The sequence below is a fragment of the Schistocerca americana genome, chromosome 6, assembly GCF_021461395.2.
Source record: "Schistocerca americana isolate TAMUIC-IGC-003095 chromosome 6, iqSchAmer2.1, whole genome shotgun sequence".
NCBI lineage: Eukaryota > Metazoa > Arthropoda > Insecta > Orthoptera > Acrididae > Schistocerca > Schistocerca americana.
The window spans coordinates 578626005-578650193 of NC_060124.1; the positions used below are offsets into that span (position 1 = coordinate 578626005).

Genomic DNA, 24189 nt, shown 5'->3' on the forward strand with positions numbered 1-24189 from the left:
TTTAAATGTCTCTTCTGCGGAGATACGAGTGACGCGCGCGACACGCCGTGTGCGGTCGACGAAGGCACCGTCGATGGCGCAGTGCTCGCTGCCCACCTGTTACTGTCCAAGGAAAGCTGTTGTTTTAAGACAGCTGGATCAGAGATATTCATGGAAAGGAACTTTGCCGTTCCACATCTCGCATCACTAGTCACCCAGCTGGTCTAACCTTGAGGTTCTCCATGACATACACACCCCTCGATGAATAGGTATCACCGATATCCTATCTGACAATCACTCGCTGCACCTCTTCTACGAAGCTTCCGAACGGACATTGGCGCCGCCATTTGTCTTCGATCACAAACTTGCGACTAAGTCGCCGTTCATTAGCAAGCAGCATGGCAAGACTTTCTTCAATCGATAGGGTCGCCACTCCTAGAACAACTTGTCGCACTTGTGGATAGTTTTATGGTATTTGTGCCAAGCCACACACTGTGATCTTAGAAAAGCAACTATGTGCACCGATTCAGCGACTGGTCTAGGTTGTGTACAGAGTGATCCAACCCACCGGAAAACCTCGTCTGCAGTAGTGACAGAAATCACAGTCAGCACATCCCCCATCTCAGTGGTTCCGATGCGTTACTGAAGACAACACCACAGACCTCCTCTCGTAGATTCTGTATCTTAAAGGATCTAGGTTCATCTTCTTTATGGTGGTGCAGAACTTCATAGCTCACATTTCCTCTTGATGTTTGGCCTCAGACACTCACAAAGATTCAAAGGGTAAATCGTCAAATGCACGCTGTAAGCACCAAGGAACCAATCTTTGACTTCACAAAGTACAGCTCTTATTGGAAAATACTACTTATTATAGGATAAACACTACGTTTTGTGGTAAATTATAGACGTAACAATGTCATCAGCAGTGACTTAACAGGGACTGAACTGCTACTTTTTCGTCTTGTGCGTATCTGTCAGCAGTTTGCACGAAGTTCACGATAAGAAAGGATCCAGACGTGGCTCTGTCGCACGAGAATGTCTATCCACGGTACATTTGGAAACGATCACGTATCGAACAACTGCCGAGTCGGCGAGAACGAAAAAGACGCACCGCATTGCTACGTTCCTTGAGATCGACCAGAGTAGGGAGGATGTTGGAGAGTGAGTGATACCATCTGTGATTAGAAATAGCTGTTTATCTTTGTATCACGCTTTTGTATGTCCATTCTCTTAATATTACGTACCACGTAACGGAATATCAGTCGTTCTTAAGGATATCTAAGCCGTTTTTTATATATGCGAATTTGCTACATTACCTATGTTTTTTAATCCACTGCGTCTTCCAGTGTTGATTATATTATGTCAGAACGCACCCATATCCGAAATTTAGTTCGGGAACGCAGTTTCAAGAGAGTGCATTGCCTGTCAGTTCAAGCGTTGTAATTGTAACCCAGTCGAGAGCGGCGCTAAATGCGAGCACCATTCCATTTTTCGTTGGAACAAGCGGCTGTCGCCAAAGAGCGTGAAATGCGAGGATACAGCCAAACACTTTGAGGTGCAGAGAGGCCTCTAGCGGGTGGACGTGGAACTACCCTGCCTCGCCTCGGTTGCCCGCCCGTTTAAACTGATCCAGTGTGTATTGATCCTGCGCGAGGAGCACGTTCGCGGGTGACAAGTGCGATACATACCAGAAGAGAGTTGCTGTTCACAATGAAGCGGGTGAGTCTGGATTAAGTATTTTATTCTAAACCGCTCTAGAAGTGCGATATACAGCAATGCTCCTAACTCTGCTGAGACATCCCATTCAGCTGTTACTGCAGAGGAGACATGAACAACATTTATCGTACACTCATTTTTTATTTAGCAGTAGCTAACGAAAGGAATCGTATGGCGATCGCTTCAGCTTTGTGTCTGCTTCTTTTCCAGAATAATAAAAGAGATGAGCTACCGTTTATAATTATACTTCTCCATATATTACGACCTTTCAAAATTTGAATTATTGTTGTAGTAGGTTCGATCGCACTTAGAGAACAGCTGGCTTGATAGGTCCTACGTTGTTTTTCAAAAAGTTGGGTTTTGTGAGCATATAGAGACGAGAACATTCATTTGCGTAAGGTATGAGTGAAATGCATGACCTTCATTTGGCCAGTTACACGGAATTATCGTGATTGAGATGATTATATGGTACAAGCTGCTCATACATTCAGGTTAGTGTTAATAAAATCGAATCAGTCTTCGCGGTATAATTTAAGAACATTCCAGACGTTCCGACGCTATTGCCACATCTGAATTCTCGAATTTTTATTTCATTCTGTGCAGTGCGATATACTTCTAAATATAATACTATTTCCGAATTGTGTATATGGTCGATGACAAATATTTTAGCCGTAAAAAAGTGCGTGAGAGGATATCAAGACGGCTTAGATATGAAGTTACTTAGTGAAGCATAGAACCAGTGCAACAATATTCGGTGGTTAGTGTAATTTATAGTAAATGCCTCAATCCTATCGGCGAAGTCGAAATATTGACGAGAAAGTTGGGTATTCGGCAGCGGAATGCGTAAATTTTTATAACAGTATCACAAACATGTTTGCTGTGTTGCAAATATTTTCCGTTTTTGAGATTTTATGAGCATCTAGTAACAATACAGTGTTAGTATGGTACACGTATGCAAATGTTTTGGCCGCTCTGTTGTATACTATGCTAGTATAAACATAACCGAATTTCATAAAAACAAATTACCACGTATTTTCTACAGTGGTCACAGATGTGATGGTTAAAGATTAAAAGCAAAGATTTGATAATTGCAGCTTTTATGAATTATTCTACATTAATAAGAAGCTTCATCGAAATAATGTTCCGTCGCAGGCATAAGGCTTGATCTCAGGAACGACGCAGGTATTAGGTTATAGGAAGTTAGCTTGTCTCGGCGCTGAAACAATTCGTTTTCCACAGCTTTGGATATTCTGTCGTTTCTGGAATATTGCATATTTCATGGCTATTTTATTTAGCCATGCCCTTTGCTTCAGATCCAGACATGCATTCCAGTGGCGTACATCGGGCGCTCTTAACCTGCGCTCGCATATTCATAGGCCTGTGTAGTCTGTTTTAAACAGCAAATAACTACAGAAGTACATGGAAGATTTTCACATATACTGATTTTATGGTATATAGAAACTCCTCATATTTCAACGTGTTACTTTAGTATGATTCGCATAACAAGTAACACTTGCTGTTTTTTACAAAAAGTGGTTCCAAAGGACTACGTGAAATATTTTGGAAGTATATCTGCCTGGTTCTGCAGCTCATTGACGTTTTTTTTTTTATATAGAATTCTGAGATGACGATCCCGAGTAATCAAAACGAGACTTTGATATCAAGTTTAGCCAACAATAGGGTTTGCCTTGCAAGTATCTGACGTATTTGAAACAGGAAGATACCAGAAGGAAGCGAGACATAACAGAACGCGCCACAGTAAATGATAAAGAAATGCCAAATATCGTAATTTTATCTGCGCAGTATGCCGGTTTTTGCGGTATGATTTGCGTTGACTTTAAGCGTCTCACAGTTCAGTTTTTTTACCAACTCTATGAGGCTCTCCCATATGTCACACAAACCCGTCACCATTCGTGAGGCTTTCCTTTGTATATGTTCGGTATCCCCTGTTAGTCTTTGGTTTGAATCCCACGCGCTTAAGTAATTTCCTAGGGTGGGTCAATCTCCCTTGTAGCCTGATTCCCTGGTATTCTACTAATTAACCGAAATTTGCCACCCGCTTTACGTAGACCTTTCATACACCACCAAAATGTTGTTACACCCAGGTATTTGAGTTCACAGATTCCAGTTAAGATTCACTGGTAATTTAGTCATAAGATAACCATTTTTTTGTTTTATTTTTCTATTCCATTTTTACGTTTTCGAACGTTTAAAACAAGTTGTTTATCTCTACAACACTTTCGAATCTTCTCAAGATTCGAGTGAATATTAGTGCATCATTTTGTAGAGAGATGGATTAAAGACAACTCCATCAACTGCAGAAAGCCTGAGATTATTATGAATATTGTTCGCCAGATTATTAATTAATATGGACAGCACTGGTGCAACACGCCTCTGTTTGGTATACCTGAAATTATTTCATGATCTGTCGATGACTCTCCATGTTGCGTCCTCCCTATCTAGAAATTTTCAATCAAACTTCGCTTGCTACCCAATACGACCATACTTCCATTTAAAACAAGGGTATAGTACTGAGTCAAATGCTTTTCGGAAATCAGATTATGCACCTACCTTAACTGCCTTGATTTACAGCTCTCGGGATGGTATGTGAGAATAGCTCGAGTTGGACCTAAGATGATCAATGTTTTCAGAATTTATGGTGATTGGCATGGAGGAGGTCATTCTGTTAGAGATATCTCATTACGTTCGGGCTCAGAATATAAGATTCTACAAAAAAGGGCGTCAAGGATATTGGACAGGAATTTCATGGATCACTTGTCGTACCGTTCTTGTAGACGGGTGTGTCCTGTGCTTGCTCCAAGTACTGGGTTCAGTGTGTTGTTCAAGGGGTCTACGATATTTTATAGTGAAGAGGAGCTAGCACAACCGCAGATTCAATATCGAATAAGATAGGGATTCCACTCTGCTCTGGAGCTTTCTTCAGTTTTAGCGATTTGAACTGTTACTCAACGCCAATGACATACATCCATTTCATTCATCTTTGCTGTGGTGGAAGAATAAACTTGGGGAATACTTTGGATTTTCCTCTGTTAAGGAACATTTGAAAGCAGAGTTCAGAATTTCTGCTTTAGCTTTGCTACCCTCAATTTCAGTTCCTGGTTTATCCGTGAGCGTACGGACACAAACTTTGGTGCCACTACCACCTTTACATACGATCAGAATTTGTTTGGGTCTAGTGAGAGATTTCTCTAGAATATTTCGCTACTGTAATCTTTGTAGGCTTCACTCATGGTCCTCTTGACAACTAAACGCTTTTTATTCAGCATTTCTATGTATATAACACTGTGCTTTGTTTTACACCTATCATGGAATAGACGCTCTCTCTGTAGTACTTTCTTTACTGTAACTGCGAACTGTGGAGAGTTCCTCACACCATGAACCGTTCTTGTACATAAATATCTAGACAGTGCGTGGCCAACTATTCTTTTAAATTTGAGCCCCAGTTGTTCTACATGCTACTGTCAAGAGCTAAAGGTTTCAAATGCCTCATTGAGATATGAAACTGCCGCCTCTTTTCTAGTTTACATACCGTACAAATCTGTAGAGTTGTCTTAGTTGCTCCTTATTCTTTATCAGTACTCCTGATAACTGATACCAGTTTCAATATGGACATTTTCAAAGTTGTCAAGTCTATTTGTTGCCATTAGACCTAATAAATTTCCACCATCTGTGGGCTTCTGAACTGTCTTTTCTAGGTAGGCGTTTAGTGAAGTTTCATAGGGTGTGATCTCACGCCCACCACTAACATAACTGTAATTATTACAATTGATTAATAATTCATCAAAATCTTCTCTGATGACTGTAGGATTTGGGAACATACCTACTACTGAAGTGTAATAAGCAGACGGTTGCATCTAGAGATGAATCTAATAATCGACAGAAAGAGTTAAAGCCTGCATTTTACCAAGTGGCACTTATACAGTACCGTTCTTGCTACGCCTCGCTCCACGAAGGACATGGCCACGAAGATTTGCGACCTCAAATTTACCATTCCAGTTGTAAAATCGCCCACTATCACAGTAGCATACCTGTCGCCTTCTCCTCCAGCAGTGAACAAGCCACCAAATCTACGCCTTCAGTGGCGAAATCGCCTGCTAAACAACAGCCAGGTCAGAAAGGACAGAAGCAATACTCCCGTGAAGACTTTGTGCGTCTCTCCAGCCAACAGACATCTGTGTCATCATCTACCAACTGCAGAGGCTCTAAGAAATCAAAGGCAAACGTCTTCTCATTCCCCAACTAGGAGATGATCCTCAATGGTATCGCCACATAATACCCTCACCCGGCCGATCTCGATTTTGCCAGTGCGCACTGCCAACCATTTTTCTGCCCTGGAATCTACAGGCTGACCCAATTAGAATGCCGACGCCTCTAAAGACCTCACGGAATAGGACCTTCGAGCCTCTGCGCCCTGTATCAATGAGTCTTCGGCTGGCTCTCGGCAGCCGCCGAGGTGACTACCCTTCCTTTGTTCCGTCCTCCCAATCCCCATTACGACTCTTCTTCACTGGAACGTTCGCGCATTAGATCCAACAAGGAGGAATTACGGCTGCTCTTGGAATCGCAGCTTCCTCTTATTCTCTGCCTCCAATAAACAAAATTGCGTCCTTCCGACTGTTTTGACCTCTCGCATTTCCTTCCGGTCCGCTTTGACCTTCGTTCCGAGAACGGCATTCCATCTCATGGGGGAGTCATGCTGCTCATCTGGGGCGAAGTTCATAGCCAAATCATCTCTACGAGCACTCGGCTGCAAGCTACTGCAGTCCGCATTATCCTTCCTCGCTTCACATTTTCTCTTTTTAACATCTACATCCTTCTGTCATTCGTTTTCACGAGCGTAGACTTACTCCAACTAATCAACTTCTTCACCCCTTTTTGCTGCTCGGTTAGTCTAATGCACACCATCCTCTTTAGGGCTCTTCCAGGCCCTGTCAGAGCGATGCCCTCTTGGCTGGCCTTCTCAATCAACTCAACCTCACCTGTCTTAACAAAAGAGCACCCATGTTTCGTTTCAGATTCCACAAACCGCTATACCCATTTGGACCTCTCGTCCTGCACTGCCCAGCTTGCCATCGTCTCGAGTGGTCTATTTTCTCTGACATATACTCAAGCAACCATTTCCCCCTTTGCTATCCGTTTGCTGACTCCTCGCTACCTGCGTTTAAACCCAACTGCAATCTCTCTAAAGCCAACTGGAGCCTTTATTACTCCCCGGCGACCTTCGATGAACAACATTTCCCCGGTTGGGATGACCACGTAGAGTACCTCCTGAAGGTTATCCTTTCCGCCGCAGAACGTTCCATAGCTCGCACTTCTTCTTTACCGCGCTGTGACCCGGTCGCTTGGTGGACTGAGGCGCGCCACGGCGCGACATGCACGCGGAGACGCGCTCTCCGCGTTTTTTAACCGTCGTCCTATGATAGTGAACTGTATTCGTTATAAACAGCTGAATACACAATGCCGTAGCATTATTCGCAATAGCAAAAATGCTAGCTGGATTTCATTTACTAGTTCTTTTGACAGTTACTCTCTCTTCCGTTATTTGGGGTAACCTCCATCGGCTCTCTGGGACCTAGGTCCATTTCGCCGATTTCCGGCCTGACCATAGCAAGTATTGTCATTGGGGACCCTATAGCTACACTCCTGGAAATTGAAATAAGAACACCGTGAATTCATTGTCCCAGGAAGGGGAAACTTTATTGACACATTCCTGGGGTCAGATACATCACATGATCACACTGACAGAACCACAGGCACATAGACACAGGCAACAGAGCATGCACAATGTCGGCACTAGTACAGTGTATATCCACCTTTCGCAGCAATGCAGGCTGCTATTCTCTCATGGAGACGATCGTAGAGATGCTGGATGTAGTCCTGTGGAACGGCTTGCCATGCCATTTCCACCTGGCGCCTCAGTTGGACCAGCGTTCGTGCTGGACGTGCAGACCGCGTGAGACGACGCTTCATCCAGTCCCAAACATGCTCAATGGGGGACAGATCCGGAGATCTTGCTGGCCAAGGTAGTTGACTTACACCTTCTAGAGCACGTTGGGTGGCACGGGATACATGCGGACGTGCACTGTCCTGTTGGAACAACAAGTTCCCTTGCCGGTCTAGGAATGGTAGAACGATGGGTTCGATGACGGTTTGGATGTACCGTGCACTATTCAGTGTCCCCTCGACGATCACCAGTGGTGTACGGCCAGTGTAGGAGATCGCTCCCCACACCACAATGCCGGGTGTTGGCCCTGTGTGCCTCGGTCGTATGCAGTCCTGATTGTGGCGCTCACCTGCACGGCGCCAAACACGCATACGACCATCATTGGCACCAAGGCAGAAGCGACTCTCATCGCTGAAGACGACACGTCTCCATTCGTCCCTCCATTCACGCCTGTCGCGACACCACTGGAGGCGGGCTGCACGATGTTGGGGCGTGAGCGGAAGACGGCCTAAAGGTGTGCGGGATCGTAGCCCAGTTTCATGGAGACGGTTGCGTATGGTCCTCGCCGATACCCCAGGAGCAATAGTGTCCCTAATTTGCTGGGAAGTGGCGGTGCGGTCCCCTACGGCACTGCGTAGGATCCTACGGTCTTGGCGTGCATCCGTGCGTCGCTGCGGTCCGGTCCCAGGTCGACGGGCACGTGCACCTTCCGCCGACCACTGGCGACAACATCGATGTACTGTGGAGACCTCACGCCCCACGTGTTGAGCAATTCGGCGGTACGTCCACCCGGCCTCCCGCATGCCCACTATACGCCCTCGCTCAAAGTCCGTCAACTGCACATACGGTTCACGTCCACGCTGTCGCGACATGCTACCAGTGTTAAAGACGGTGATGGAGCTCCGTATGCCACGGAAAACTGGCTGACACTGACGGCGGCGGTGCACAAATGCTGCGCAGCTAGCGCCATTCGACGGCCAACACCGCGGTTCCTGGTGTGTCCGCTGTGCCGTGCGTGTGATCATTGCTTGTACAGCCCTCTCGCAGTGTCCGGAGCAAGTATGGTGGGTCTGACACACCGGTGTCAATGTGTTCTTTTTTCCATTTCCAGGAGTGTATCACCAACACCTTGGCCGCTATTTTGCGGAAATTTCGAGCTCTACTCATTATCACCTCGCCTTCCTGCAAAGGAAAAGAGTGTAGCAGCCTCAGGTGCTATCCTTCTCCTCTCAGAATCGCGAATGCTACAATACCGCCATTGCTATGGCGGAGCTAGATCATGCTCTCACTCCATCTCAGTCTTTCGTCCAAGGGCCGGACGATGTTTACATTCAGATGTTGCAGCACCTTTCTCTTATGGGAAACACTTTATTCTCGATACGTACAATTGAATTTGGGCAGATGACACGTTTCCGGGATGCTAACGCGGAACACTGTCATACCCATACCTATGCCCATCAAGGACAAACACCTTCCTCCTAGTTACCGCCCGATTTCTCTCACTAGCTGTGTTTCAAGGTGATGCAACGTATGATTCATGCCCGGCTGGCATGGTGGTAGGGGCCGGCCGGAGTGGCCGAGAGGCTCTAGGGGCGAACGGTCGCAGGTTCGAATCCTGCCTCAGGCATGGATGTGTGTGATGTTCTTAGGTTAGCTAGGTTTAAGTAGTTGCAAGTTCTAGGGGACTGATGACCTCAGATGTTAACCCCCATAGTGTTCAGAGCCATTTGAACCATTTTTGAGCATGGTGGTACTAATCTTGCAATCTACTAGTCACTGCACAGTGTGGATTTCGAGCACGCCGTTCCGCAGTTGACCATCTCATCCCTTTGTCAGCCCACGTCATGAACGGTTCTTTGCGGAAATACCAGACTGCGGCTGTTGTTTTTGATTTGGGGAAAGCCTTATGACACCTGCTGGAGAACAGGTATCCTCTGTACTCTGTACAAGTGGGACTTCCGAGGCTCTCTGCCCCGTTTCCTCCAGGAATTTTTAAAATACAGTGTTTTCAAGATACATATGGGTTCGTCCTCGTTGAACATCTTCATCCAGGAGAACTGGGTTACTCAGGGCTCCGTCCAGGGCGTCGTTCTCTTTGCTGTAGCCATTAACCCTACTACGGCCTGTCTCCCGCCAAGCACTCCGCCTCTCTTTCCATCGACGTCTTTGCGATATATTGCAGTCTTCCACGGACTTGTCTCCTTGAGCGGTGTCTTCAGCGATGTCGATCGTCTTTACTCGTGGAGTATCGACAGTGGCTTTCGCTTTTCCATTGACAAAACAATTTGTGGCGGCGCAATCGGTTTTTTCGTCCATCTTCACATCTTCGAGTTTTGCTCTTCCGTTCACTGAAACTACGAAACTCCTCGGGGCTCATGCTTGATAAAAAACTTCCTTGGTTCTCCCACGTGTCTTACCTGGCTGCACGCTGTACCTGGTCTCTCAGTGCCCTACGTGTCCTCAGCGGTACTTCACTGGGAAGCGAATCGCGCCATCCTCCTCCGTTTGTACCAATAGCTTGTCGAATAGAAACTAGGTTATGGTTGTTTCCTGTATGCATACACACGTCTTTTTTTTTTTGGTCATCAGCCTACTGACTGGTTTGATGCGGCCCGCCACGAATTCCTTTCCTGTGCTAACCTCTTCATCTCAGAGTAGCACTTGCAACCTACGTCCTCAATTATTTGCTTGACGTATTCCAATCTCTGTCTTCCTCTACAGTTTTTGCCCTCTACAGCTCCCTCTAGTACCATGGAAGTCATTCCCTCATGTCTTAGCAGATGTCCTATCATCCTGAACCCTTCTCCTTATCAGTGTTTTCCACATATTCCTTTCCTCTCCGATTCTGCGTAGAACCTCCTCATTCCTTACCTTATCAGTCCACCTAATTTTCAACATTTGTCTGTAGCACCACATCTCACATGCTTCGATTCTCTTCTGTTCCGGTTTTCCCACAGTCCATGTTTCACTACCATACAATGCTGTACTCCAGACGTACATCCTCAGAAATTTCTTCCTCAAATTAAGGCCGGTATGTGATATTAGTAGACTTCTCTTGGCCAGAAATGCCTTTTTTGCCATAGCGAGTCTGCTTTTGATGTCCCCCGTGCTCCGTCCGTCATTGGTTATTTTACTGCCTAGGTAGCAGAATTCCTTAACTTCATTGACTTCGTGACCATCAATCCTGATGTTAAGTTTCTCGCTGTTCTCATTCCTACTACTTCTCATTACCTTCGTCTTTCTCCGATTTACTCTCAAACCATACTGTGTACTCATTAGACTGTTCATTCCGTTCAGCTTCTTCACTTTCACTCAGGATAGCAATGTCATCAGCGAATCGTATCATTGATATCCTTTCACCTTGTATTTTAATTCCACTCCTGAACCTTTCTTTTATTTCCATCATTGCTTCCTCGATGTACAGATTGAAGAGTAGGGGCGAAAGGCTACAGCCTTGTCTTACACCCTTCTTAATACGAGCACTTCGTTCTTGATCGTCCACTCTTATTATTCCCTCTTGGTTGTTGTTCATATTGTATATGACCCGTCTCTCCCTATAGCTTACCCCTACTTTTTTCAGAATCTCGAACAGCTTGCACCATTTTATATTGTCGAACACTTTTTCCAGGTCGACAAATCCTATGAAAGTCTCTTGATTTTTCTTTAGCCTTGCTTCCATTATTAGCCGTAACGTCAGAATTGCCTCTCTCGTCCCTTTACTTTTCCTAAAGCCAAACCGATCGTCACCTAGCGCATTCTCAATTTTCTTTTCCATTCTTCTGTATATTATTCTTGTAAGCAGCTTCGATGCGTGAGCTGTTAAGCTGATTGTGCGATAATTCTCGCACTTGTCAGCTCTTGCCGTCTTCGGAATTGTGTGGATGATGCTTATCCGAAAGTCAGATGGTATATCGCCAGACTCATATATTCTACACACCAACGTGAATAGTCGTTTTGCTGCCACTTCCCCCAATGATTTTAGAAATTCTGATGGAATGTTATCTATCCCTTCTGCCTTATTTGACCGTAAGTCCTCCAAAGCTCTTTTAAATTCCGATTCTAATACTGGATCCCCTATCTCTTCTAAATCGTCTCCTGTTTCTTCTTCTATCACATCAGACAAATCTTCACCCTCATAGAGGCTGTCAATGTATTCTTTCCACCTATCTGCTCTCTCCTCTGCATATAACAGTGGAATTCCCGTTGCACTCTTAATGCTACCACCGTTGCTTTTAATGTCACCAAAGGTTGTTTTGACTTTCCTGTATGCTGAGTCTGTCCTTCCGACAATCATATCTTTTTCGATGTCTTCACATTTTTCCTGCAGCCATTTCGTCTTAGCTTCCCTGCACTTCCTATTTATTTCATTCCTCAGCGACTTGTATTTCTGTATTCCTGATTTCCCCGGAACATGTTTGTACTTCCTCCTTTCATCAATCAACTGAAGTATTTCTTCTGTGACCCATGGTTTCTTCGCAGCTACCTTCTTTGTACCTATGTTTTCCTTCCCAACTTCTGTGATGGCCCTTTTTAGAGATGTCCATTCCTCTTCAACTGTACTGCCTACTGCGCTATTCCTTATTGCTGTATCTATAGCGTTAGAGAACTTCAAACGTATCTCGTCATTCCTTAGTACTTCCGTATCCCACTTCTTTGCGTATTGATTCTTCCTGACTAATGTCTTTAACTTCAGCCTACTCTTCATCACTACTATATTGTGATCCGAGTCTATATCTGCTCCTGGGTACGCCTTACAATCCAGTATCTGATTTCGGAATCTCTGTCTGACCATGATGTAATCTAATTGAAATCTTCCCGTATCTCCCGGCCTTTTCCAAGTATACCTCCCCTTCTTGTGATTCTTGAACAGGGTATTCCCTATTACTAGCTGAAACTTGTTACAGAACTCAATTAGTCTTTCTCCTCTTTCATTCCTTGTCCCAAGCCCATATTCTCCTGTAACCTTTTCTTCTACTCCTTCCCCTACAACTGCATTCCAGTCGCCCATGACTATTAGATTTTCGTCCCCCTTTACACACTGCATTACCCTTTCAATATCCTCATACACTTTCTCTATCTGTTCATCTTCAGCTTGCGACGTCGGCATGTATACCTGAACTATCGTTGTCGGTGTTGGTCTGCTGTCGATTCTGAATAGAACAACCCGGTCACTGAACCGTTCACAGTAACACACCCTCTGCCCTACCTTCCTATTCATAACGAATCCTACACCTGTTATACCATTTTCTGCTGCTGTTGATACTACTCGATACTCATCTGACCAGAAATCCTTGTCTTCCTTCCACTTCACTTCACTGACCCCTATTATATCTAGATTGAGCCTTTGCATTTCCCATTTCAGATTTTCTAGTTTCCCTACCACTTTCAAGCTTCTGGCATTGCACGCCCCGACTCGTAGAACGTTATCCTTTCGTTGATTATTCAGTCTTTTTCTCACGGTAACCTCCCCCTTGGCAGTCCCCTCCCGGAGATCCGAATGGGGGACTATTCCGGAATCTTTTGCCAATGGAGAGATCATGACACTTCTTCAATTACAGGCCACATGTCCTGTGGATACACGTTACGTGTCTTTAATGCAGTGGTTTCCATTGCCTTCTGCATCCTCATGTCGCTGATCATTGCTGATTCTTCCGCCTTTAGGGGCAATTTCCCACCCCTAGGACAAGAGTGCCCTGAACCTCTATCCGCTCCTCCGCCCTCTTTGACAAGGCCGTTGGCAGAATGAGGCTGACTTCTTATGCCGGAAGCCTTCGGCCGCCAATGCTGATTATTTATCAAAATTTAGGCAGTGGCGGGGATCGAACCCGGGACCGAAGACGTTTTGATTATGAATCAAAGACGCTACCCCTAGACCACGGGTACAGAACACACGTCTATCCATCTAATACCGTGTTAATACAATCCACCATCGTGGAATCCATTTGGCCACTGGCGCCTTTTACATTAGCCCAGTTGAGTCTCTATGCAGAAGCTGCCAAACTACCGCTGTTATACCGGCATGATGTTCTCCTCAGCAGATACGCATGCCGTTTGTTTGCCGTCCCCGGCCACCCATCGTATGCCTCGTTCTTCGATGACTCCCTTGACCGCCAGTATGGGCTGCGACCTTCTTCTCTGTTAACTCCCAGAGTTCGCTTTTGGCTATTGCTCTGGCAGTTTAACTTCAACTACTACCCACCACGTTCCTGAGGGGTGTGAACCCTTCACAACCTTGGCTTCGTGTGGCGGCCCGTGTTCGTCTTAGACTTCATTCGCTTCCTAATGAAACTAATCCAGATTCGACCTACCACTGTAAGTTTCTCGATCTTCACATGGAATTTAGCGATAGTACCTTCGTGTAGACTGATGGCTCTAAAACTGACCATGGTGTCGAGTGTGCCTTCGTCATCGGTTCCGACGATTTCCGGAATCGGCTTCCAGAACGCTGTTCAATATTTACAGCAGAGCTCTTCGCCCTTTATCAGGCCACCCAGTACATGCGGTGACACATATACTCCGATTTTCTCAGCGCCCTTCAGAGCCTTTGCGTGTTGTACACAGTCCATCCCTTAGTGTAACTGGTTCAAGAGAGTTTCCATTTGTTCGCTGTTGAGGGAGCCATCGCGATGTTCATGTTTATGATATTCATGTGGGTTCCTGATCACGTCGGTCTTGACGGAAAATGAGGTTGCTGACGCTGCTGCCAAGGCTGCAGTCGTCCTATCTCGGTGTGCTAGCTCTTCCATCCCTTGGGGTGATCTTTTTGCAGTCTGTCGGCAGATGGTGTCACTTTGGCATCACCACTGGACCTCTCTTCATGGGAACAAGTTCCGGTGAGTTAAACCTCTCCTAGCGGCTTGGTCGATCTCATCTCGGCCATCTCGCTGCGAGGAAATCATTTTAGCTAGGCTGGGTATTGGGCACTGTCGTTTTAGCCGCCGCCATTTGTTAGGGGGTGATCGGCCACTGCTTCATGCTCGTTGTCGTCAACCTTTGACCCAATGCCCTTTTTTTAAAGACTTACGTTCTCATGTGTGTTTGCCATCTGAGTTATCGCCAATTGCTGTCGACCGCGTTTTACTTTTTATTCGTCGTAGCAATATGGCGAGGGTCATTTAAACTTTGGTTAGGGACATCGCCTCTACGGCGTATTTCGTGAACTTTTCTCCACGAGTAAGTCCTTGTTCTTAGTTCGCTTTTTTCGTCGATTGGGCTTCACATATAGTCGCTTTTGAGTTCTTTACTTCTTGATGATCCAAGGCTTATGACATGCGCTTATGACCTTAGTTCTTTTCTACGCCCTAAAACAAACAACAGAAACGATAGAAAGAGTCAGTTGAAGTTTATTCCCAACCTTGATATTAAGTCTTGCTTGCTTAATCTCACGTGAAATTCTTTCTCCGTGGATTTGATTTTCTTGTTTACTGAGAAAAGTGGACCATCTCCATTTTTCATTTGCATACTCTTTTGACACACAAAAATTTTCTCCAAAAATGTGACTGCTATCAGTTTCGTGTCTTAACCTAGTATTGTGTAAGCTCCTCTGCCGTGTAGAAGCACTTCAAACTCTGTCAGTTTGTTGCGAATGGTTCGGCAGTTAATCAGTAGGATTGTAATAACGTCGCCAGTAGCGGACGGTTTGTGTGACACTAGTTTTGGTCCTGTACTGACACTTCCGCGTCTCCTACAGCTGTCGTTACCCCAATGGAAAGCCACCTAACTAGAGGCTCCATGCCGACTTCTCTCCAAGAGATTAACACGGCTGTGGTAGCCGCACGGAACCACTCCTGAGAGTCCAGTAGCTTGTATCCGATGCACCACTACCCGTTTACTGTAACCTTCTCATGGGCGAGCGGTTCCAGGCGCTTCAGTCGGGAACCGCGCGACTGCCACGGTCGCAGGTTCGAATCCTGCCTCGGGCATGGATGAGTGTGATGCCCTTAGGTTAGTTAGGTTTAATTAGTTCTAAGTTCTAGGGGACTAATGACCTGAGCAGTTAAGTCCCATAGTGGTCAGAGCCATTTGAACCATCAGGTGCAACATGTGTACGTATTTCGTCTCTGAACGATGTTCGTAATGTTCGGTCGGCCACCGCTGCTCACACAGTGCGTCGACCTCGACGTGCGCCTGTACTACGCGGACGTACAGAATCTGATCTCCAGCTGTGGGAAATTTCCACAGACCACTGTTGAAAGCAGCGACACACCACCGATACACAGTGCCAAACACTTGCAGTAATACGTCGATACGTTCATCCTGCTTCCCGCTGTCCCACAATTCGACCCTGTTCAAATGCCTGACGTTGTTCAACAAGAGTACTTACTCGACGGTGGGGCATATTTCTGCCCTAGATTGAATGTTTCAATTACTGTTCCCCTCTAAACTCGTCATATCTACTGTCCGCAGTGTCAAAACAAAGGGTGCACTGACTGCCCCCCTAAGCGCCATCAGATCGCCGATGACAGTGTAAATGAATCAATAAATCTGCAAGCTGTATCCCTGTGCCACTGACCATAACCCCTGAGGGCTTTGCATTTTTTCAGGCAGTGTATAAATTTGTTGTGCTGTGGCGGGTGTTGGATTTGTGTATATGTTGGCCACGACAACGAGTAACTGTTGTTCATAGTAGCTTACCCGCATTCCCATTTTCTTCACTATTAGACCTACTTTTGCATTGCGTGTTTCTGATTTTGTGCTTACAACCCTGTACTAGTCTGACAAAAAGACCTGTTTATCCTGTTAACGAACTTCACTAATCTCCACTACATCTAACTTCAACCTATCTACTCGCCCTTTTCACCTACCCAATTAAGGGATCTAATATTCCACACTTCGTCCCCTAGAATAACAGTTTTGTTTTTCCTGATGACAATATTCTTCTGAGTAGTCTCCTCCCAGAGATCCGAATTGTGGACCATTTTACCCCCGGGGTATTTTACCCAGGATTCCACTGTTAACGCATACAGCGGAGTTGGATACTCTCGGGGAAAAATCACGTCTGTAATTTCCCATTGCCTTCAGCTGTTCGCAGTAACAGCACAGCAAGGCCATTTTGATTAATATTAAAAGGCCAGATTAGTCGCTCATCCAGACTGAAAAGGCTACTGCCGTCTTTAGGATTCTCAATCCCAGAGTCACACAAGCCACTCCATATCGTCAAAGTGTATAGTTCATAGGGGACTTGGGAAGCGGGGGATGGAGGGAGGTGGTGGTGGGGGGGGGGGGGGAGGGAACACACAGAGACATATAGGATAAACAGCGTAATTTTCAGCGGCGCGTGACGCGTTGGTTCCTTGAACAGAGCGCGACTTGGAGGGGGAGACCGTTTAACACCTGCGGTGCTGTGCTTCCTACTCTTCCCTCCCCTGCGGGCCTGTGCTGTGGAGCCATTATTCCGTTCGGTGGGTCAGCTAACGACTGAGCAGACGGGGGCGAGTTCTTTACCCCTGTATAACCAACTATTTACCCTTTCGTACAAATACCTGCCGCTTTTTCCGCGCTGTCAATTGGGCTTAGATTAAGAGTACGGTCAGTCTTAATAGGCAATGCAGTTCGCATAATGGTTCAGGCTTCGTAACAAATGAAATAGTATCTCGAACAGAACGACCTCCATGTCAACCAGCATGGATTCCGGGAAAATCGTCATGTGAAACCCAACCCACACGTTTCACATAATATTCCGAAAGCATTGGATCGTGGCAGTCGGGTAGGTGTAGTATTTCTTGATACGCCAAAAGCAATTGTCTCAGTATCACACCTATGCTTATTATCGAAAGTACGGTTGTAAGGGGTATGAATCGAAGTTTATGAATGGACTGAGGATTTCTTGATAGCGAGAGCGCAACATATCTCGGATTGGAAATCATTGACAGATACAGAAATAACTTCAGGTGTTACCAAGGGAAGCGTGTTGGGTCTCTTTGTAATCATGTTTTATATTAATGATCTTGTGGAAAATATTAATAAAAACCGCAGAGTACTCGCTGATGATGCAGTTACCTTTAATGAAACACTGTGTGAACGAAAGCTGCACAAATATTCAATCTAATCTTGATAAGATTTAAAAGTGGTGCAAAGATTGGCAATTTGCTTTAAATTTCAGAAATGTAAAGTGGCGCGTTTTACAAAACGAAAAACATAGTGTGCTATGGTTACATTATCAATAAGTCGCAATTGGAATTGATCAACTCTTACAAATACATGGGCGTAACCATTTGTAAAGGTTTGAAATGGAACGATACATAGCCCCAGTCATAGGTGAAGCTTGTGTGGGGACTTTAGTTCATTGGTAGAAAGCTAGGGAAATGCAATCAGACAACAAAGGAAATTGCTTACAGAACACTCGTGCGATCCGTCCTAACATACTGCTCAAGGTGTGTGTAGGGATCCTGAACGTCTACGAAAGAGGGCAGCACGAATAGTCGCAGGTTTGTTTTACCTGTGTGTGTCACAGAGATGCTGAAGAAACTGAACAGCCAGACACTTGAAGATAGACTCAAACTATACAGAGAAAGACTAGGTTAGATATGTATTATTAATATTGCGACTTCAGTTGCAATATTTTGCGTATTTTCTGGTTACTGTCCAATGCGATTCGGAGCTACAACTCCATTTTCAATGGCTCTCTCTACCTATGGACGTTAAATGTACTTCAGTTTTTCACATAACAAAAGAACACAGTTGTTAGTTTTACGAGAAAACTATCTCAGGCGCGATTAATCAGGGAGATACATTATTGTAACGTATTACCTGTGGAAATGAGCGTACCGCATTGTGGACCGCGAGTCCCCCATTCGGGGAAGTTCGGCCGCCGAGGGCAAGTACTTATTGCATTCGACGCCACATTGGGCGACTTGCGCGTCGGAGATGGGGATGAAATTATGATGACAACACAACACCGAGTCCCTGGGCGGAGAAAATCTCCTGCCCCAGCCGGGAATCGAACCCGGGCCCCTTGGCGTGGCATTCCGCCCCACTGACCACTCAGGTGGCGGGGGCGGACACGTATTACCTGTGTTTGACCAGATAACATTTGTCTGCTAATTTGATGAAAAACTTCTACATTTTGAATAATTTAGCATGTTTATGAGAGTATTATATGACTCAATTGAGGTATATATAACCTATGTTACAGTTGAGAGGCACCCACATGCCTTGCTCATACTGTGGCATCATGCAGTCAGGCCTGCAAGATGAATGGTCTGCCAAGCGAGTGGATTTATTCTTATTTATTTCTCGAGTAACATCAATGACTGATTATGAGCTCTAGTACCCATAATTAAGCTACAAATTATTCTCCTGTTCGAATATTACGCAACGGAAACGGATAACGCATCACTGACTATTAGTAGTTTACACAACTCTGACTGTTCACTACGCACTGGCAATACCACATTTTCTTTCTTACCCAACGGCTTTGATCAACACGTGGCCATTGCACTGAATATGAATGGCGCACACATTATAAATTCTGGATGTCATGACTACACACTACTCGAAGAACAAGGCCACCAATCTTTTTCTTTTCACTATCTTTTTTATTCCGATAAATTCTATTATGGTTCAAAGATAACCTAAACACACCATTACATTTTATACAACAATTGTACATGAGAAACTCCGCCCAGTGGGTATGGCTTTACACTGGTGAGTCTCTATCTTATGGTTTCGTAATTATCTAACGCTACAGTGCACTTTCTGGATAGGATGGTGGATCTTTTGCTATATCTCACACTTCGACTCTCACACCCATCATCACGAAAATTTCCTCCAGACCGAGAGGTACAAAAAGGAACATGCATAACCCACTGCCTCTGAACCTATCTTGCTACTCTCCCATTCAAACAACACATACTTCAATTACATGAAATACATCACACTGGCAACATACAATACATCACAAAGAATGGTCACAACGTTATAATCATATCACTTTCAGCTTTCCCACTTCAATTAGTATCATCCCAGTTTCACACGACACTGCCCCATTTCGTAACTTTTCTTTCTTACTACGAACTCTGGAGGATATATGCACGTCTTCCTGTGCAATGCAAGCCAAGTGGCGTTGCTGGATAGACGGCTGACTCACCTTGCTTCTCTCTCAGAGTATTATAGTTTGAATCCAGCGTCACACGGAAACATAACACGCAAAGTAATACTAAGATCATATTCGTCACACACGTGAGCGCTCAACTGATACCATGGACGAGTACTTCTCTTTATCCGTTGTCTCACACAGATTGAGACTCACACAGTACTCACCACGTGGAAGTACTCGTCTCTAATTTCAAGACCTGCACAAGCCATTTCTTAAATATTTCCAACTTATAGTACACACGCCAGTAATTCAGCTTAACTTTAGCACTCGGAAGTATTTCAACTTAGTACTAGCACTCGCAAGTATTTCAACTTATTGCTACACGTGGTTTCATTGTGACCGTTGGTCACTTCCGAAGAGTACTACGATCCCCTTAATATTACCTGCCTGTCATTTAATTCTCCCCCAAAAGTTCCTGAAATAGAGAAATAATTATTCCAAACTACTCTTAAGTATTTCACATGCATACCATTGTCTCCACTCTTTGTCTTTACGGAGCACACCTAAGACAGGTCTTACCAACACAAGATCCAGCGCCAGAGTGCTGAAACATGGCCGTTCTTCAGGTCAGCTCGCACCTCCGCCGAGGTGGGGGAGCACCTTGCTATCGTATTGGTCAGCCACATTTCAGGCGCTCAAAGCTCAGGTAAATTTCATCTCTCTGGTTCCACCAAAGGTGACCAAAGGACCGTCTCAAAGATGATCATATATTCACATTCACTATCTGGGATTAGCAGACGACCATACATTCACTAATTTCACAGATCTCACCAAACTGGATGTAGGGATTTATTTTGTGGGAGTGCACATGTGATCAATTAAATAAATAAATTGTCCCTCTTTCCTACACTGGTATCCGGCTTCGATGTATTAAGTGAAATTGAGTTATTATTACAAAAAATGTTGTTCTGACAAGAATAACGAAGAATGTTGTACCTATTTGCAATGTCGGGCGGTACTGTATCCTTTCACACTGATCTGATGGAGTACTGAATTTCGTATTTCCGTTCATCCATATTGACGAGGCCAGTGTAAGTGGAATGATATATGAGGTGGTGATGAGAGGGAGAGGGGCGCGGGCGGGTATGGAGATTGTGTTCACTACGACTTGTGAGGTTATTGTATTAAGAAACCCTCGTGACTGAATATAGAAAGTAATCTGTTGTGTTGGCTACGTGTCTTTTCATTCAGCATGTTAGTGATTTGGAATATCTGTTCCTCTAGTACGTTGAGTTTTGTGTCTGAGGATTGTCTGTGGCCATCTGTGAGATCCTTATTGATGCCTAGATGGCCGTGTTTGCTGCCATAAAGATGAGTTTCCATAGCAGATTTATGTACATTTAAACATTGAGCTGACTAGTGTTCATTCTTTCCTATGGCAAATGATCTGCGTGTTCTATGTAAAAGCTGGATCAGTCTGGCCATGAGTTCGTGTAACCAGATGAATGCTTAGTTTGTCAAGTCTGTTGCAACTGTGAGAAAGTATATGCTTTATTTTTTGTGTAATAGCTCATTTTAATGCCATATCTCTTTTGAAATGATTTGCAATTTAAGAGGCTCTTTCAGTGTATGGGATAAAGAAATATTTTATAGTTTTAATTGCTTTTGGTAACAATTGTTCTTTCATTTCTATTTTCTTTCTTTTCCATGTTACAACAGATTGCTTTCTATATTCAGTCATCACTGTATTTAAAACAACCTCACAAGAATTAATGAACACAATTCCATTGTCACTGTCTCAAACATAAATACACCCTGTCACCTCCATCTCTTTCCAAGTACCCCCGGTATTGTACTCAGTACTCACTGCCACTTTGCAGTAGGTTGTTTTACTTCAGGTGTATGCATACACTTAAAGTGTGTGAAACCCGTACCAAATAGGACTAACAGAGGATACTGAACGTATACGGAGAAGGGCAGCACGAATGATCACAGGTTTGTCTGAACCGTAGGAGAGTGTCACAGGGATACTGTGGGAACTGAACGGAAATACTCTTGAAGATAGACATAAATTGTCCCGAGAAAGTCCGTTAAGTTTCAAGAGCCGGCTTTGTGACTCTAGGACTATACTACAACCCCCTACGTATCGCTTTCATAGGGATCGTGAGGATAAAACTAGAAGAACTACTGCACGCACAGAGGAATCGAACAGTCAATCCTCTAACACTCCATACGTGATTGGAATGGGAGGAACTCCCTAATAACTGGCACAATGGGACGTACCCTCTGCCATGCACCTCACGGTGGTCTGCAGAGTATAAATGTAGATGTAGGTGGAAATGTATATAAAATGATGTTGTTACAGTATAAATTACACATTTCACAATAAGAACAGTAAATAGTAGCAAGTATTTTGAGTCACTCTCTATGGTAATCAGCACAACAAATGTTGTGTTGAATATGTTAGAATATAAAACAAAACTTAACTGTCCCTCCAATAAATAATTTATTATTTTATTTGATGCATCTATGTAACCGGAAGTAATACAAAGTTCAATATTCCATCATATCATTGTAACACAGGTTAAATATACGTCACTTGTGTCATGTAGTACTCTAATAAACATGGCAGATTGTTCAGAATGTAGATGCAGATGCAAGCGTTTTCTACCAATGCAGAAGGCGAAAGTTACGTGGTCAAAAGTGGGCGATATGTTACACTATTTGCTCTATTTCTCTCATTAATTTCGCCTTAGTTCTCACATAAAACTAACAACTGTGTCGTTCTGTAATTGGTAGGTGAAAAGCTGAAACAGATTTAACGCCCATATGTCTATACAGTCCTTATAAATGAATTTGTAGCTCCGAAACACGTTGAACAGAAATTAAAAACAAAACAAAAAAATATTGTGACTGAAGACGGAATACGATTAATAAAATCCTAACCTAGAAGTTAGTTATGGACAACCTACGACTTAAGATGCGTTAATAAAATAAAACCGAGAAACACTACTTACAAAGTTTCATGAATGAGCTTTAAATGATGACTCTAGGAATTGTACAATCCCATACATATCGCTCCCGTAGGGATCGCGAAGACGAGATTTGCTTAATTATAATGCGCACAGAGGCGTTTAAAGTCATTCTTCTCGCGTTCCGTAAGTGATTGGAACAAGAAGATACAACATAACTGGTATTTTGGGGAGTGCCGTCTGCATGCACTTCAAAATGGCTGCAGAGTATGGATGTAGGTGTAGATATAGATGTTGATAGCATGCCCATTTGCGTTGTCTGATGAATGATGCGCTCTTTCGCACAGCCGTCTGGTCATCGGACATTAGGATTGATCAGCCTATAAGTTGTGAGGAGCCAGTGTTCAACAGTGTCTCTCTTGGTGAATGGGACGGGAAATTACAATACTTTGAAGCGTGTAGTGTCGAGCCTGGTTTACGAGGTTCTTGCGTTTCTTTTGACGTTCACGTAGATGTCTCTCTTTCACACAATATTAAGCAGCGTATTGACATTAAAAACAGTTCTTAACGTTTCCCAGCCAACCAAAGGACGAATAATTGTTTTTTAATCTGCGTGTTTTTTACTGAAAATTAACGGAATGTCCAATATCGATAAAGTTGGAGTTCCAGATCAGCTGGATCAGGATGCGGATTGGAACAGTTAATGATTTGACAAAAGGAATCGCGTCAGTGTTCGCGTACGGTTATTAAAGCAACCGGAAAAGTCTTAAATATACGCTAAGCCGGAAGGAACTTGCATACTGCTCCACAGCTTGAATCCATTACACTAATGAAGTCAGTAAACGAAAGCTTCCTGTGCATACCACGATGTTTTCCTAGTCTTTGTCGTGTCTTAGTGGATGAACCTCACGTTCCTATGACATGCGTACCGGTAAACTATGGTAGACAGTGACAGCGTCGATTTAATGGGATGATTTTTTCACATGCCGAAAGTACCGATCGGAAGCTGCTGGAAAAATAGTACAACTAACCTGGAACGGAACATTAAAGCTATGTTTCGGAATCTGGCAGCCATTGAGTCATAAGGCGTTGTTACAGGTTTTTGCTCTGTCACGAGCAACCATTAACGACTGAAACTGTGCTCTATGTTGCAACTTCACCTGGCTACCACCTCTGCGAGCTGCCAGGTCACCAGAGCACGTTCCACACGCCTCACAGTCTGCCAGCATCTCCTGTCACGATTTTCGAAAAGCTGCGGGGCTCCCCGTTAATCATGCACGACTAGCGGTCTGGGAGATTTGTGACCAGCCCGCAGAATAGAGACGGTTTCCTAACAAACTTTCTCGCTCCACAGCCGCCCATCTGCCGGAAATGTTTCTGCGAAGGCCGGAGATGAAAGTTCGCCTCCGGCGTACAGTTATTATGCAGGAGTTTAGTTATAGCGCATGCGGTGTTCAAAAGGGCGAGATTTCATTCCTGTATTACGTAACTAATTTTCTCTTATACAGTCTCTACGCTAG

The 24189-nt window shown here is 44.4% G+C and overlaps 1 protein-coding gene across 1 annotated transcript in view; it reads left to right on the forward strand.

Annotated features, from left to right (window-relative positions):
* The first annotated feature begins 1660 nt into the window (after positions 1-1660).
* Positions 1661-24189, forward strand: part of LOC124620292 (translation initiation factor IF-2-like) — a 542363-nt gene continuing 519834 nt past the window's right edge. Inside the window, exon 1 of the mRNA XM_047146963.1 lies at positions 1661-1698. Coding sequence (XP_047002919.1) covers positions 1690-1698 — 9 coding nt within the window. The 5' untranslated portion in view covers positions 1661-1689. The remainder of the gene's footprint in view (positions 1699-24189) is intronic.